The sequence below is a fragment of the Anthonomus grandis genome, chromosome 3, assembly GCF_022605725.1.
Source record: "Anthonomus grandis grandis chromosome 3, icAntGran1.3, whole genome shotgun sequence".
In the NCBI taxonomy this organism is placed as follows: Eukaryota; Metazoa; Arthropoda; class Insecta; order Coleoptera; family Curculionidae; genus Anthonomus; species Anthonomus grandis.
In genome coordinates this window covers 18,197,989-18,213,237 of record NC_065548.1, presented here as the reverse complement: position 1 = coordinate 18,213,237, position 15,249 = coordinate 18,197,989, and the positions used below count along the sequence as shown (strand labels likewise).

At 31.9% G+C, this 15,249-nt stretch overlaps 3 protein-coding genes across 3 annotated transcripts; 1 reads left to right on the top strand and 2 right to left on the bottom strand.

Moving 5' to 3' along the window:
• Positions 1 to 420: 420 nt before the first annotated feature.
• LOC126734367 (uncharacterized) lies at positions 421 to 3,664 on the bottom strand. Its single transcript, XM_050437958.1, has 3 exons — positions 3,330 to 3,664; positions 1,014 to 1,204; positions 421 to 948 (listed from the first exon to the last, which is right to left on the bottom strand). The coding sequence occupies exons 1-3, from the start codon at positions 3,637 to 3,639 to the stop codon at positions 514 to 516; spliced, it is 936 nt and encodes a 311-aa protein (XP_050293915.1). The 5' UTR covers positions 3,640 to 3,664; the 3' UTR covers positions 421 to 513.
• Positions 3,665 to 3,669: 5 nt separating this feature from the next.
• Positions 3,670 to 10,796, top strand: LOC126734366 (uncharacterized). The gene is made up of 8 exons (XM_050437957.1): positions 3,670 to 3,935; positions 5,936 to 6,310; positions 6,366 to 6,647; positions 6,780 to 7,022; positions 7,075 to 7,373; positions 7,460 to 7,629; positions 9,379 to 9,510; positions 10,507 to 10,796. Exons 1-8 carry the CDS (start codon positions 3,789 to 3,791, stop codon positions 10,734 to 10,736), a joined length of 1,878 nt encoding a protein of 625 aa, XP_050293914.1. The 5' UTR covers positions 3,670 to 3,788; the 3' UTR covers positions 10,737 to 10,796.
• Positions 10,797 to 10,832: 36 nt separating this feature from the next.
• On the bottom strand, positions 10,833 to 12,917 carry LOC126734166 (MORN repeat-containing protein 5-like). The gene is made up of 6 exons (XM_050437700.1): positions 12,725 to 12,917; positions 12,544 to 12,669; positions 12,265 to 12,448; positions 11,400 to 11,564; positions 11,281 to 11,319; positions 10,833 to 11,190 (listed from the first exon to the last, which is right to left on the bottom strand). Exons 1-6 carry the CDS (start codon positions 12,822 to 12,824, stop codon positions 10,923 to 10,925), a joined length of 882 nt encoding a protein of 293 aa, XP_050293657.1. The 5' UTR covers positions 12,825 to 12,917; the 3' UTR covers positions 10,833 to 10,922.
• Between the last annotated feature and the right edge of the window lie 2,332 nt (positions 12,918 to 15,249).

The window sequence follows — 15,249 nt, the reverse complement described above, 5'->3', positions numbered from 1 at the left end:
CGTTGGAGTTATGATAAATTGTGAAAATATTTCACTTTGATATAAGCAGTTTCATATAAGAATACCCCAATCTTTTCTGTTTTTCATAACCATCGTCATTTATCTCACAATTAGAGTAGTTATAGACCTTGATTATATTTTTTATGATTAGATTTTTTAATTCACCGGTCTAATATGGAGATGCTTTTACGATATTTCGGTTTCCAAATACCTCTTTTTCATTCTCATACCTTTCTTCAGTCCCAATAACTAGCCACCAATTCAATTCAACTCCATTTCGATTTTAAACATTTCTTTTTTTCAAAAGGAATTTGGTAGCATTTGTATCACAACATAGACCAATATTATTCTAGGCCAACAGATTTAAGCCATGAAAGTCCTCATTTATTCAAACACATGTCCACAATGCAAAACAAATGATGAATAACGTAAATTTACCAATATTTAATATACAGCCACCAAAATTATATTACATTTTGGTAAACAAATGTTTCGAAATATTACAAAAGAGTTTTATTTATTCTCAACCTCGTCAACCTTCTCAAAGTTATGTTGATTTACTTGGGTCGACTTGGATCCAGATGCACCATCATCCTTGATGCTTCTCTTCTTCCTAAAGAAGTTTACAATTTTGTTACTGACATCCCACTTTTTCTTCTTCAAGTTGGTCGCTTCTCTTTTTAAAGTTCTACATTTAGCGGCGAATGCCGCTTTTGCTTTAGAACCGCTGGCTCTTGGAAAGGTCATGCGCTTTCGTTCTTTTACTTCCTCTTTCTTTGGCTCTTCTGTAGATGAATTCAGCCCTATATCAACCATAGAATCGTCAGTTGGTGGAGGCTCTAGGATTTCGTGCGAATCGTTTTTTGGCAGTGGGATAGTTTCTGGGCTCATCTTAATTTTTTTCTTATAGGGGATGTCGGAAAGTTGAACACAGTCAAGTTCAATGACCTTAAAATTAAAATTAATAAAACATTTTTATTTAAATCTGACTGGAATATAAATTTGCCCTGTACCTCCATAACTTTCTCATCTTCTTTTTTTTCCGCTTGTAAAAGCACTTTACTATCACTCATTATAATTTTGGCTAATAGTTGTTTTGAGTTTTTGACTAAATCTGTAAGACGGTTTTTCTTTTCTACTGGGGGGTGGTAGGTAGTAGGTTCTTGAGGTTCAAAAGCTTCATTACTCTTTTGGTCACCCGTGCCTAAAAAAATAATTATTGAAAAAGATATGATAGACTGGATACATCTTTCTTTTGCTCTATATTAATACTAGAATCTAAGCTAAATTTAAATCAATAAGGAGATGAATAGCTAAGTGATCTGAATAATTCCGTCTAATTTCTAGAAAATTATAATTTACAATCCAACTCAGCTGATTCAATATATTTCAGCTCTCAGAAACGTCAACTGCGAGACGAAAATTGGAAAACAGCGTGCCCACGTTCAATTAAATACAATGAGGAAAAACATATTGGAGATATCAGATGCTAAGGAGATATGGAAGATAAAGAGCGAATTGCATGTAATGTCTATCCCGGCCAAGCCGACTTTCGACTAACCGGCTAAAATATATTTCGGTTATTTCTGATATTCTTATAAAAAGATGGAAGGTGGCGATTTCAACCTTACCTGTTTAGTATCTTATGATTCGATCCGATCCGATAGAGAGATATATCAAAGACTGATGAAGAGACGGAAGAGCCTTCTGATCACAGAAAACACTTTCTTCATTAATACTTTTAACGTATCGTAGCAGAAAAATACGCAGGTTCTGATTACCTTGGATAGAGATTCATATCTAACGCTCATTAAGGTGACATCTCTGTTGTTTAATACAGTGAATGGCAAAAATATGGAACAAATTCAATAAAAACTAAATGAGAGCATGTTCAAAAAACGCCAGCATACATCGATTAATATTTTTTGTTGCAAATTAGATCATCTAAATTCCGCGATTTTTTTTTATAAACTTTTGATTTTATATACCTTAAAAAAATCCAGGGGTATGAGATATAGGCCTGAGATATCTTGCAGGTCATTCCGTAGGACCCCTCCTACCAATCCACTGTCCGGGAAATATCGCATTTAAATATTCGTTTACAATGAAGAGCAATTGACGAGCAAAATGGTGTGGAGCACCATCCTATTGGAATCAAATAGATCTATTTGGCATATTAAGCTGATTTGGATTTGGAAATGTAATTGCGAGAGTCATTTTGAAGAAATTCTAATTATCGGTTTCCGGTAAGAATTTGATTGAAAAAAAAAGGTTTGGATGGATTTAAGTTACACATTTTCATCAAATTTTCAGAAAATTCTAGTCTACGATCAGGATCATCATCGCTTAGCTCATGCAGTAATTTAAGTTTCTATAGATGATACTTTTCTTTCTTCAATACACGCAAGGTTATTCCTTGGCTAACAATATAATTTAAGCCTACTTCAGAAGACGAAATATGAAGATTATCATCTACTTCTAATAAATTATTCAATCTTGTATTTTCAATAATTTTTGGACGACTTGGCCGTATATGATTTTTCACTGTCGCTGTTTCTCTAAATGTTCTTCCAATTTTACTTACTATACTTGTAATGGATCTTTCCAGATATTCTGCATTAAACAAAGTACAAACTGTTTACAAAAAAACTAAACAGTTGAATAAAAGTATGGCATGTGATACATCAAATTGTTTACAATTTTGTGTAGAATCCAAAAATGTAATCACATATAGAGTGTTTTGTTTCATTTAAAATAAGAAAGTTGGTATTGACCACGGCTATATGAGACACCCTGTATTCAAAATTTTTATTGAAAAAAATGCGCAATCAAAAATATTAATCGACGTGTGCAAGCGTTTTTTCGAATACGCCCTCATTTATGTTTTATTGAATTTGTTCCATATTGTTGCCGTTCACTGTATACTTACCATATAGTATCAATAGAGCTGAAAGACCAAAACTAGCTAATTGTGTAAAACTGAAAAAGCGAATTCTATCATTTGATAGTTAGAAACCAGGCTATGAAATACCACAGAGACAAACAAACCTGTTCAGACTAATTTTTAGGTAATGATCTGGTTGTAATCAAAAATTTCCGCGAGAATTTAATTAAAAGCAGCCGAAATTTACTCTCCTTATATAGGAATCTTTCAAAACTATGACATCTATTCTAACAGAGCATAAATATCTATATACTGATCGGCTTTTTATTAAATTTGTGAATCACAAATTACTAAGAATTGATGTGGATGAATCAAACCGCATGGGAAAACAAGACATTTCTGTTTTCTTACTACGTTAACTATTACCTATATCTTATCTACTTACCAATTAATGATGTAGGTTTCTCTTTAGCATATATTTTCTCGTCACCACGCTTGTCCTTCTTATATTCTTCAAATGGATTATTATCCATTCTCTTTTGTTTATTTAACACGGAGTTATCATCTACAAGATCCAGAGCATTGTCAACAATTTCCAAAACAATATCGTTGGCGATGCTTTTGGTGGCGACGCATTCGTTCTTGGCAACCTCTTTTACCTCCCCATCTCCCGTGCCGATAATCTCACATGGAATAGTAGACATTTTGTAGATTTGTTTCATAAAACTGTCAACAAAAAATCGGCTAACTGACATCCACAGGTAAAATACCGACAGGTAAATAAAGTGGTTGCATGTGCCAAATTCCGGTTGACACATCGCAACTTTTTGTATTTTTTTTTATAAAATTTTAAATGATTTTAAGCCTGGATTTTTCAGGATGATTCGCCGAAAAAAGGCCGAAGATGCAAAAACATAGATCTAAATTTCATACTGAAGATGAAGATGTAAGAAGTCAAAAATCACACTATACACATGCAAATAAATTTGGATCCGTGGAGACACCTTCGAAAAACGTTGAAGTTTCTTTGGAAGTGGAATTCGATGATGAGGTAAAAAAACAATTTTAGTTCGTGAAAAAATAGTTAAAAAATGAATTGTTACATAAGAAATACGTATAGCTCTTTAAAATTTTTAAAATTGTATTAAGTGTATTTTTTAGGGTAAGTAAGATTGCTCAATTATTATCAGTAGATTTGGTCAATCTTCATATTTGCTAATCATGACTGAAACTGTAGCAAGAATAAATTGCACTAATTAGGTCATCAGGTTTGAGGCTTTCAATCAGGTTTAATATCTATATAGGTACTCCTAGTTATCGTTTTTCTTATTTATTGCTTGATGAATAAAGAATTTTCCTATATATTATCCGCTTCTAAACAAACTTGTTTTGCCAAATGTGCTAACCCTCTTTTACGATATGATGGTATTTTTTCAATAGCATATCGAATATGGTATTTTAAAGTTTTGTTTTTAGCTATAAGTTCTATAGCAGTAGCCTTTTCACTATATATAACAGCCCAAAAGCTCATTTTTTATCTAAAGAATTCAAATGAAAGTCATTTTTTTAATAGATTAAGGAAAGTTGATTCAAAGACTATGTGATCATTGTGGTGGGTATTCATCAGCAAAGTCTGTACTAAGATACAACATTTTGGAACTCATGAATGTAAATGAAGCAGAGTTTTGTGCCTAATATAGACCTTTGAAGTATGCCATTAGAAACTATTTCCTTTTATGACGATCTAACATTGATAAAGTCTTCTCAGACACATGGTCTCTCTGGTAAACTTCTGTGACAGAATCGAATGTTTTTGACAGATCACAGAGAACTGCTGCAGTAGATATTTGGTCATTCAGGGATTAAGTAGACTTAATAAAGTGAAAGATATTATCTGTGATACATTTTTGATGTTAAGCCAAGTTTTCCACTGCCTTAGATACACAAGAAAGTAATGAGTTAGGTCTATAGCTAGCTTGACGCATTAATTGAATTGCCTCGTTTATATTGGTATCTTAAAGAAAGATAGAATCATGTTTTACAATAGATACATTAAAACAATGATTTATTTTTAATTGAAGAGTGCAACTCCCTCCTGCACAGATCTGTCATTGATCGATTGTTGTACGATTTTTTGTATACATAATATAAACTAGAACTATAGAAGGTTTTGCTCATAAGCCAAATTGTGCATATATAGAATCAAGTAAGAATTATGTAGGCTTTTGCTCTTAAGCTAGACTCTGTGATCTCATCCTATTCAGGTGGCACTTTGGCAACCTAAAGAGATTTTTTATGGAAGTTTATTTTTGGATATTCTTCTATTTTTTACTCTATATCTATATGAAGAGAAAGTACTGGAAATCTATTTTATATTAAAACTATGATTCCTTCTAAGCTTTCGTATCCCGATGATCCAGTTAATTTACGATTCTGTATTTAAACGTGTCTCTTTCCACGAATTGCCTGTGCGCCACTTTTGATTAGGAGGGATTGTATTTTGACTATTATTTATGTTTCGTCTAATTTACTGCTTATACATAGCTTTTTTTAACATCAGCTTCAACACTCTTATAGCAGTACATGTCCAACTTTAGATCCAGAGATACCTTGACAATCACCCCCATACAATCTCTTCAATAAACTTTTTTTCATAATGGGTTTACCACTATTATTTCGTGACTTAAGTTCAACTCTAACTTTACTTATGAAAAGTGTTATTTTTCCAATAAAATTATAATTTTCATTACTCTTTACAATTTGCTACTTTACTGAGCTTATACATAGCTTTTTTTTAACGTCAGCTGCAACACTCTTATACCAGTACGTGTCCAACTTTGGCTCTAGAGATACCTTGACAATCACCCCCATACAACCTCTTCAATAAACTTTTTTCCATAATGGGTTTACCACTATTATTTCGTGACTTAGATTCAACTCTAACTTTACTTGTGAAAAGTGTTATTTTTGAAATAAAATTATAATTTTCATTATATTACTTTAAAAAGGAGTATTTTGAACGTATCAATAAAGAAATCATCTGTGTTTTAGGTACGAAGTTTAATAAACAATCCTGAAAAATGTCCATCGGCTCTTCTAGATGTCACAGTTGTCAAGCCTAAAGGACTCGATGACTACACTACCAAAACTCAAATTTTAAAAGGCAAGCAAGTTAAAAAACTACTAAACTCTATGAAATTGGAACCACCGGACAAACGCAAACTCATGGAAAAACTATTTGGAACTGGAGACATAAGTGAATTTACCAACAAAGAAGACGAAAGAAAATCTTGTTTGAGAAAAAAATCTTGCTTATCTTCAAAATCTAAGCAGAGATTCTGCGAATCCTCTTTGGCATTAGAACATGGAGATATACGACGTATAACGGATAATTCAAACTCTGCTGTTTTTTCTATGTATTCACAGGTAAATTTAATGATGTCATTTATCTAGTATATTTTCTTATCTAGTATTTGCGCAGAGAAGAAGCAATAAAAACATTAGCAATAAGAACCCAGTTCAACAAGTTTATACCACACCAAACACGCATGAAAACATCAGAGCCATGTTTGCATGTAAAAACCAAAAAAGATGTAATTATGATAATAATAAGAAAGAGGAACCATGCCATTGTCAAAACTGCGCTATAGTAGGAATCCTATCTGATTCTCAAAAGAAACCATTTGCAACTGAGCCTATTCCGTCTGCTGTAGAAGAAAAAGAGTCGACAATACGGTTTAGAAAACCGAGTAGGAAAAAGTCAGTGAGTACGCTTTTCTTGAATTTGTAAATTTATTTTATTTATACCATGGAATGTTTAAAGCGGAGATATTTAACAATTTAATTTGATTATTTTCTGTACTTGTACGGTCTTTGTAAAGATTTATATTTACAGGTTAGCTTTAAACAAACAGAAGACTTAGCAGGTACTACCAGCAGGTACTCAGCCCACGATGACTGCCAGGCCATATTTAAGCTTCTTTATGGCAGAATCAACGAATTAGAAAAAAGAATGTTATTACAAGAAGAACGAGCAGTTCCAAAGGATTATTTCAAAAAAATTATTACGAAACTCGTCACCCACTTATCGAAACTTACACACTACACAACAGAAGATAGACATGTGGGCAATTTAATTGTAAGGTGATTTAATTCTAGTAAATTAAGATTTTAAATCCATATAACTTTAGAATCCTTCGTATAAAGAACCTGCAATGCCCCATTCTTCGAAATACAAGCCACCACCCACTGATAAGCATCGGTACTACCACGTAAATCCTGTGCTGATAGACAATACGTTTAAGATGCCTTCTGATAAGGAACACGATCCGAAACCTTGTTGGTCTACAGGACCCACCGATAGCCTATTAAAATGGGGTGGCGATGTTATTAATTCGGGTCGAGATTTAAAAAATAAACTGTTGCAGATATTGGAAGAAACATTGCAAAATTTAAAAAAGAGTTGGGAAAAACCTCAGTCTAATGATAGGTAAAATAAACATTGGGCGGTAAATCAGTAACTAAAATGGAATATATGAAATAATACACATTAATCGTCTTTTACTAATTTTAAAGGAGAAGTGAAGACGACTTACAGAAAATTATGGAAGAGTTGTCGATGAACGTCGAAAAAACAATTAAAGGTTCACCTAGACATTCAGCATCTAGAAGATCTAGAGATCATGAAACCGTCAAGGACCGGTATAGACAACCTACATTAATTCCAAGACTTAAGAAGAGGCATGGTGTGTAATTATATTTTTATAGAATAAGTAAATATTTAATAAAATGAAAATTCTTAATGAATAATAGTGCTTAAAGTTAAAGTACGTACAAACTCATAAATATCCTACAAATTGATGTAAAAATGTCACTTAAACGAATTTACGGTAAAAAAACGTCAAATCATTTTTAAATAAATGTCAAATAAACTTGAGATTACTTTGTGAAACTTTACGCACCCTGGGAAGTGTGTAAAGTGAGTACTTTATGCAATACTATTCCACCTTTATACTATGTTTTCTGCAAGTAGCATTTCTTTTTTATTTCTGCATTGAATGCACATTGCTCCTGATATATACAAGGAATGTTTTAAAGTTTTTTCTTTTTAAATTAAAAAAAAAATAAGAACAATTTTTTTGTAAAACAATTTTTTTATTTTTTATCCTTCCCGAACTTAGTAGAGCAATTTGCATGATCTTAAAAACATGTCAAATGAGTACATCATCAACCCATACATCTTTGGGATGGTACAAGCCTTTTGGATGGCATTAAAGTTTTCGAAGCGTTTTTTCTTTCGTAAGGAAATTCAACGTCGAAAGGTCAACTTGTGACATAAATATACTGCCATTTCAAAGCTAATATTTTAATATTTTAACTGTTTTCTTTGAAACACGCCTCGTAGATTAACAGCCACTTTCCCATGGTATCATAGATAGATTGGTGTATGACCATAGTAGATGGATAAATTTGGTGTGATCATAAGATTTCCGGTCGATTTCTTCAGCTTTAAATATTGCAGCCTATTGATGGCCATTTTACCAGAATATACTTATATAGTAAACTGAGAATCTTGCTTAGCTTATTTATTATAGATTCTATAGGTGTTACAATTCATTAAATTTTTATTTACTTTCCAGTCTTCGACATTCTTTTAACGTTAAATCATTTTTTAATCTTTATTTTTTTTGCCTGGTTTTCATTCTTTCAATATGCATTCTGCTGTAAATCCTCAATAATTAAATCGATCAGGGTAATTCCTTCCTGAAATTACATACTCATAATTATATTTAGCGGTTAAGTTTATTATGTAGTCAATTAAACTAGTTAACTCTGCCACAGTATAGCTATAGTAAATCACCAGGCCACTCATTTAATAACCAATAATTGTATCTATAAACTTTGTTATTGATAAAAAATTTCATAATTTATTCCATTCGAGGAAAACATTAAAAAGATGCCAATACCTATATTAATGTTAATTGACTTAGTTCGGTTCCTAATCCTGTCCTTCTACCAATTTTGGTCTGTTTTGAGGGTCATTGGTTGCATTGGTTTAAAGTTTGAAAAATGTCTTTTTGCATAAAAATTTGTTCAGTTCTGATAGTTTTTCACGGAAAATATTTTCACTTAATGCATCCACAGATTATGGAAAGTAGAAATTAAAAGTAGAATCGTTTGATTATTGCGATTAAAGGGAATATATATGATCTCTTATTTCATTACTAGTATCATAATATCCCTCAGCCTCTCACTTTAGGCCAGACATACCTCTGAGGGCACTATTGTACAATGGTGAAAACGTATTCCTAAGTTCTCTATATCCATTTATTAATGGTCTATCCACTTTGAAATGTATAATATAAAAATTAAGAGACTTGTTCTTAGTAGCGGCCAGCAGCTGCTTTTAAAAGCCATGTATGATTTATGTCTTTTCCAAACTACATTTTTCTAAAAATAATAAATCCCGTATTTTAAACGAAACTATTTTAAAGGCCCTGCCGTCAATGTGGCTTACATCAATCCAGAACTGCAGCGATGGCCTGAAGAGTCGTCAGTTTCTTTTAAAGTGGAAACCAGTGATTATGACTCGCACCTAGAAAACATGAGTTCTAAGAAGAGGGAGTGTAAGTAAACAATTTTGCACAGACGTTTTTATTAAGAAAAGAAAATATATTATTTGCATGACTATTTTTTGCATAAGATTTTTGGGGATTAATATTTTCTCTGGGTAGTTTTTTATAACCTAGGTTAAACCTGTACATGATAAATACCCGACATATTTTGAATAGTTATTCTTGAAAGCCAGAGATTGTAAAGAAAGAATTTAGGAATGCACATATCCAATTAATCCATCTGAGTTATTTAATTTAGTAAGAAATAGATTAGTTCAGAAACTGGTGGCTACATAGTCGATATTGGGAAAGAAAAGAAAGAAGAAAAAAAGTTTAAGTCTTAAATTAGTGATATACATCAGATAATAGACAAACACCCACAGAGGTACCAAAAGACTATCTAATATCGCATACATGTCTCTATTGAATCAGTAGGTATTGCAGTTGAAATACTATTATATTATTACTATGTTACTATCTTATTTTTTATCTATTGCCTGCAATTATTAAAAGAGTCTACGAGAAACAAATGTGATATTACGAGATGATTACGTGGACGATAGTTTTACAATTTTGAATCTCGTTATAGTTTTTGAATGTAATAAAATTGACAAAACCATAAAAACTAAAAAATGATACCAATAATAAGAAAATAAAGAAATGATAAAGTATTTTTACCAGTCAATCATCGCCTTTTAGGCCCTATTCAATGACAGAATCTTGAAATGCTTCCTTAAAAATATCAGGTGGTACTCTATGCTGTTTAGATATTAATAAGCTGAGATGTTAATTACAATTAAAGGATATCTGGTTTTACAAGTCGAGTTTTCATACTGCAGAAGTACTTTTCTGAAATTGGACAATTAGCCGTTTATTTGTGACGACGTTTATTTGTATCTATATATATATTTAACTCTAAAATGTCTTTTTAAAACTGTTTAATTATGTTAAATATGTCAACATTTATATTAACATGATCCTATTTAATTGTCAATTATTTCCTTTCAGATAAACAAGAGTTTTTGAGAGTCTTGAGAAACACGAAAAAAGCAGATAAATTCAAACTCTGGCAGACTATCTGGAATCAAGCATTAGAAAATCGTCAGAAGAAGACCGACTATGTGACGATTCAAATTCCTGATCCAAAGGATTCCCTGCGGAAAAAGATGATCCATCTAGAATATACTATTGGCGAGTTAGAACATTTTCTAGTTAATGACCAGGAACTTAAAAGATAATATTGTGTTTGTCTGCGTATAACTGTGAAGTTTTTTTTTTCAATAAAACCTAATAATATACGTTTCCGTTTAATTTTTCTTGAAAATAATGCGAGAAACTGTGTGATTTAATATATTCACTTTTTTAATACATATAAAAATATACAGCTTAAAAATAATATATGACATTGTCACCTCTAGTTGTTATTACTTAAAGTTTTCGTAAATTACAGTCACTTTAGGATCTGGCTCATATTCTAAATCCATATACTTTTTCAAAGATTCCTCGTCTTTCACCGTTGTGATTTCTTCCTTATTTTCTTTAAGATTTTGGTATTCTGTCTTAATTTTTTCAACTTCGGCTTTTAATCCGGTTGTCCAGTACTCATAGAGGTCCGGTCTGTATTCTATTGGCTCTAGTTCTGCTTTTCTGTAGAATTTTTCAATGGTCGCACTTTCTTCTTGTTGGCAAATTCTATAAGTAAATAGTGTGGTATCGTAATTAATAATGAAATACCTCTAGAAAAAACACGGTATTTAAAATAATGTAACTTAGTAAACTGACCTTTTTAAGGAATCCGCTCCTTTTTCATTTTTATGGGTTCTGGAAATACATAATTTAATATTAAATATAGTAGTATTTAAAACATTTCAAAAGAAAAAAGAGAAATAAATATTATTTACATTTTGACGGGTTGTTCGGGATAATTAAAGACACTTCGAAGACCTGGATCATAAAATCCATCAATGGTATCATAGCAGCCTTCAGGTATTTCAACAGTTGGCTGTTTGTTTGTCAAATATTCTCCGCCAGCGCCTCGTAAGGCGGTATTAAACTCAGTCTGAAATCTTTAAGAAAAATAATGTAAAAGTTTGGTTAATTTTGTTAAAATAAAAACATAATAGTTATATCAAATAATATAGTATTGATAATAAGTAAAATCTTAAGTTTTTCTTATATTGGAAGGAATATTAGGTAAGCTCTATTGAAGCAATGCCAATTATTGGTGTTAATTGCAAATTTCCAGCCACCATTCAAATTCCTATATGAAAGAACAGTATCAGATGAATCATTTATCAGATTATCAAAAATGTCTTACATTTTTAGTAAGACTTCTTGTTTAGTTAAGATCCTACATAAATCAATCAAGAAAAGAAATTCACTTAAGAGCTCTAAGAAGTAATCATCCTCGCTGGTACTACATACTTTTTTATAAATATTTTTTACCTAAACATCACCGGAAAATTATGGTAAAATCTATGATATTGCTATAATTTATGACCTAGTGACGAGGGATCCAAGGCAATCTTTAGAGCCAATATTTCAATAATTATATCAGAGAGCAGAAAAATTAACTAATGTTCTACATTGATTTAAACAGCCAAAGCGATATCCAAACTACTAAAAGGAGTATTAAAGGAAAGAATACGAGTAACCTGCTACTGTTTTCTTAGAAGAGAATCACCCAGCTTATACTTATATTATTCATCGCCTGTGAAGATCTGTACGTGTACTACTTCCCCGCATTATAAGTTAACTTGCTATTACCTTCTATCAGGCATTTGACAGTAGGTCCAGGGGTCAGTTACTTCTAAGCCATCGCCAAATACGAATATCTTGTCAATTAGTTTGCCCTTTTCCCATAAACCCTTAAGCTTATGCCCACGAGGGTACAATATAGTACCTCTTCCATGAAATTGACCATCTTTGAAATTTCCCTGATAGATCGCCCCTAAAAGAATTTACAGAAATATCTTAAATTTCTAAATATTAGATATTTTATTACGTATAATTTTCATTGCATTACTTTCGTAGAACAATACTTACCATGAGGATAAACATAAGTACCTTGTCCAGAAAATCCTAAAGAATCCCAAAAACCCTGGTAGCTACTTCCAGTAACAAAATGTTCATTAGGTCGTATATATTTGATTAGACCAGGATGGACATTTTCTGTAGTAAAAAAAATATGTAAAGAAAAAATACCTCTAATGAATTTTTCTTATACCTCCCACTCTACGAAATATGGATTTTCTTCTGCCGATATCAATGTGTGCCCAATCTGGAGTGAGTTTTGGTGAAACCCATTTTTTGTTGCTTGTAGTCATTTAGTTATTAATAATAAAGTATAGTCTATATTAAAAAATGATTAAGTGTATAAAATTGGTGTTAATCAATTATTTGTTATAATGACAATGACAAATAATATCTCAAGGTGTTAGAAAGAAGCACCACCTTTTTGGGGTATGTATATGCGTTGTATTAATTTGTTATGAATTAGAATGCATAGAACGTACCCCATTAGAAAATATTAGTACGTTTATTAAAGATATGCATATACCGTATTAATTAATCAAGAATAAGAGCATATTGGTAAATTGGTGAACCTTACTGGTCGATGTAGCAATTCATCTAATATCAAAATTAGTATGAACAAATTATTCATAGCATTAGACATTGCAATTGAGGGTAATTATCTACGCAGAAGAGAACCCGGTAATAACAAGAAGACTTACTCCTATTACAGTACGGTAAAATTCTACATAGAGTTGAGATCAGAATGGGAATTCAGTGTACCTTCCAGGTGGACTGCATCAATCGGGAGACTTTTGGGAGTTATGATCTTCATATGTATTTTGCAGAAAGAAAACTTATTATTTTCTACAAGTTTTTTTGCGTAATAAACAGCTTATCCGAATTATAGAGACCTATCTTGATCTACTTTTACTCGGTACGCATTAAATGCTATAACAATTCGTACTATACTATTCGTACTATTCGATATAACAATTCGTACTATTGCCATAAGTCATAGGTTACACTGACTTCGTAAGCTGTGACTTCAGCTGTAGCTGACTACATTCGCTCCACCAGGAAATTCTTACAAAAAAGCTGACTCTTCCAATAGTTAATTTTTAAATTTAGCAACGTAATAAGGACATTTGTTTTGAACAATAATATATATGTATATTTACAATCAGACAAAATCAGCTCTCTCTCAAAACAAATAATTATCGTCTTTATAGTGACAAGTTAATAATTATTTTCAGACAGACATTCGATTACTCGACAAAAAAGGATAACAAGAGTAAGAAGTAATATTAAAGGCATGCGGCCTAGTATAATCGATTACCCTAATCTGCTATAGTACGCTAAAGGGTAGCGGGTACATTAGGGGTGCCCACGAAATAACTGACATATTTGCTTTATATTTTGGCTCAGTATTTTAGTCCTTTACTTTTCAGTTTCTTCTGTCTCTAAGATGCTTCTGAAAATGTATGTATGTACTAATTGGCAAGGATAACTTAAGTTAACTTATTCCCTCATACATTTATAAGGGCTTTTCCAAAATCTTGTAAACTCTGTTAAAAATAATTTTTAATGTATGTCTAAAAAAAACGTATTTCCACAAAAAATGCGTCCTGGAAATAATTCTCTAATTGATAATACCTAATCCCCTTTATGGAAAGCTTCTCTCAGCAACAACGTAGTTTTTTTGCTAGATGTTTCAGCTGTCACCAACCTTGCATCTTGACTGAAACAGCTGTCGGGGTAATAGATAACAAAGAGCACTTAGACGTTTGGCAGATTGGGCGAAGGTTTTTGATAAATTTGATCAAGGCCTCTTGATAAATAAGTTAGGCAAATTTAGCTTCTCATTAAGTACAAACAAACGCTTTTCCGAAACTCTTAAATATGCATTGGTTCATTCACTCTTCAAATCAAGAAATAATTCATGAATAGCTTCTTTCAGCAACATCTCGATGTTTCAATTGTCATCAAGCTCTGGAAGTATCTTGAATGAAACACCTGTTAGAGAAATAGACAACAAAGAGCAGTTAGATGTTGTGTGGCAGGTTGGGCGAAGGCTTTTGATAGGGTTGATCGTGGTCTGTTGGACAAATTTGACTACTGAGTACAAACAAATGCATTCCTGTTGGAGTAAGTTGGGCAAATTTGGTTTTTTTTAAAGGCAGAGCAGTAATGACCTATTGGCTTACTATTCAATATGTTTTATTAGCCTCTACTATTCATAATTTCTTTAAATGATTTGCCAAACTGGTTGAAACATGCTCAATGTTTATGATTTTAAGCTATTGATGCACACAGGACTTGCGCTTAACAATTAAGCCTTAAGGTCAATGGTGATCGAAAGAGTGCAGAAAAAGTTTTAAAAATTTCTGTATCTAAGAACATGTTATATGCATACTTTGCACTTAGTTAAAGTTATCCAAATGGTGATATGATCATCCATACGACCCAATACAATAGTTTTTTTACAAATCTTTTGTTGAACATATAAATACATTTACAGTGAAATTATCCAAGATGCTAGGCTATATAATTAAAAATATTTATTGTCTCTTAGTCAGGTCTAGGTTAGAGTATGCGTCAGTAATTTGGTCTTCACTTTTAAGTTGATTATAGTGGCTCACAATCATAGAGATATAAAAAGTTTACTCAATTTACCACCTTTGGAAGATTGCAAGTTTTGGGCTGGATTAAAATTTCTATACAACTTAGTTGATGATA

Excerpts from the sequence above, each read along its gene's own strand:
- LOC126734367 (XM_050437958.1), bottom strand. The coding sequence starts at position 3,639 with ATGTCAGTTAGCCGATTTTTTGTTGACAGTTTTATGAAACAAATCTAC. Across the intron at positions 1,205-3,329 it reads GAAACCTACATCATTAATTG|GCACGGGTGACCAAAAGAGT; the intron begins GTAAGTAGATAA and ends TTATTTTTTTAG. Across the intron at positions 949-1,013 it reads AAGATGAGAAAGTTATGGAG|GTCATTGAACTTGACTGTGT; the intron begins GTACAGGGCAAA and ends TTTAATTTTAAG.
- LOC126734366 (XM_050437957.1), top strand. The coding sequence starts at position 3,789 with ATGCAAAAACATAGATCTAAATTTCATACTGAAGATGAAGATGTAAGA. Across the intron at positions 7,023-7,074 it reads GACATGTGGGCAATTTAATT|AATCCTTCGTATAAAGAACC; the intron begins GTAAGGTGATTT and ends ATATAACTTTAG. Across the intron at positions 7,630-9,378 it reads AAGACTTAAGAAGAGGCATG|GCCCTGCCGTCAATGTGGCT; the intron begins GTGTGTAATTAT and ends ACTATTTTAAAG.
- LOC126734166 (XM_050437700.1), bottom strand. The coding sequence starts at position 12,824 with ATGACTACAAGCAACAAAAAATGGGTTTCACCAAAACTCACTCCAGAT. Across the intron at positions 12,670-12,724 it reads CATATTTCGTAGAGTGGGAG|AAAATGTCCATCCTGGTCTA; the intron begins GTATAAGAAAAA and ends TTTTTACTACAG. Across the intron at positions 11,320-11,399 it reads CCCGAACAACCCGTCAAAAT|AACCCATAAAAATGAAAAAG; the intron begins GTAAATAATATT and ends ATGTATTTCCAG.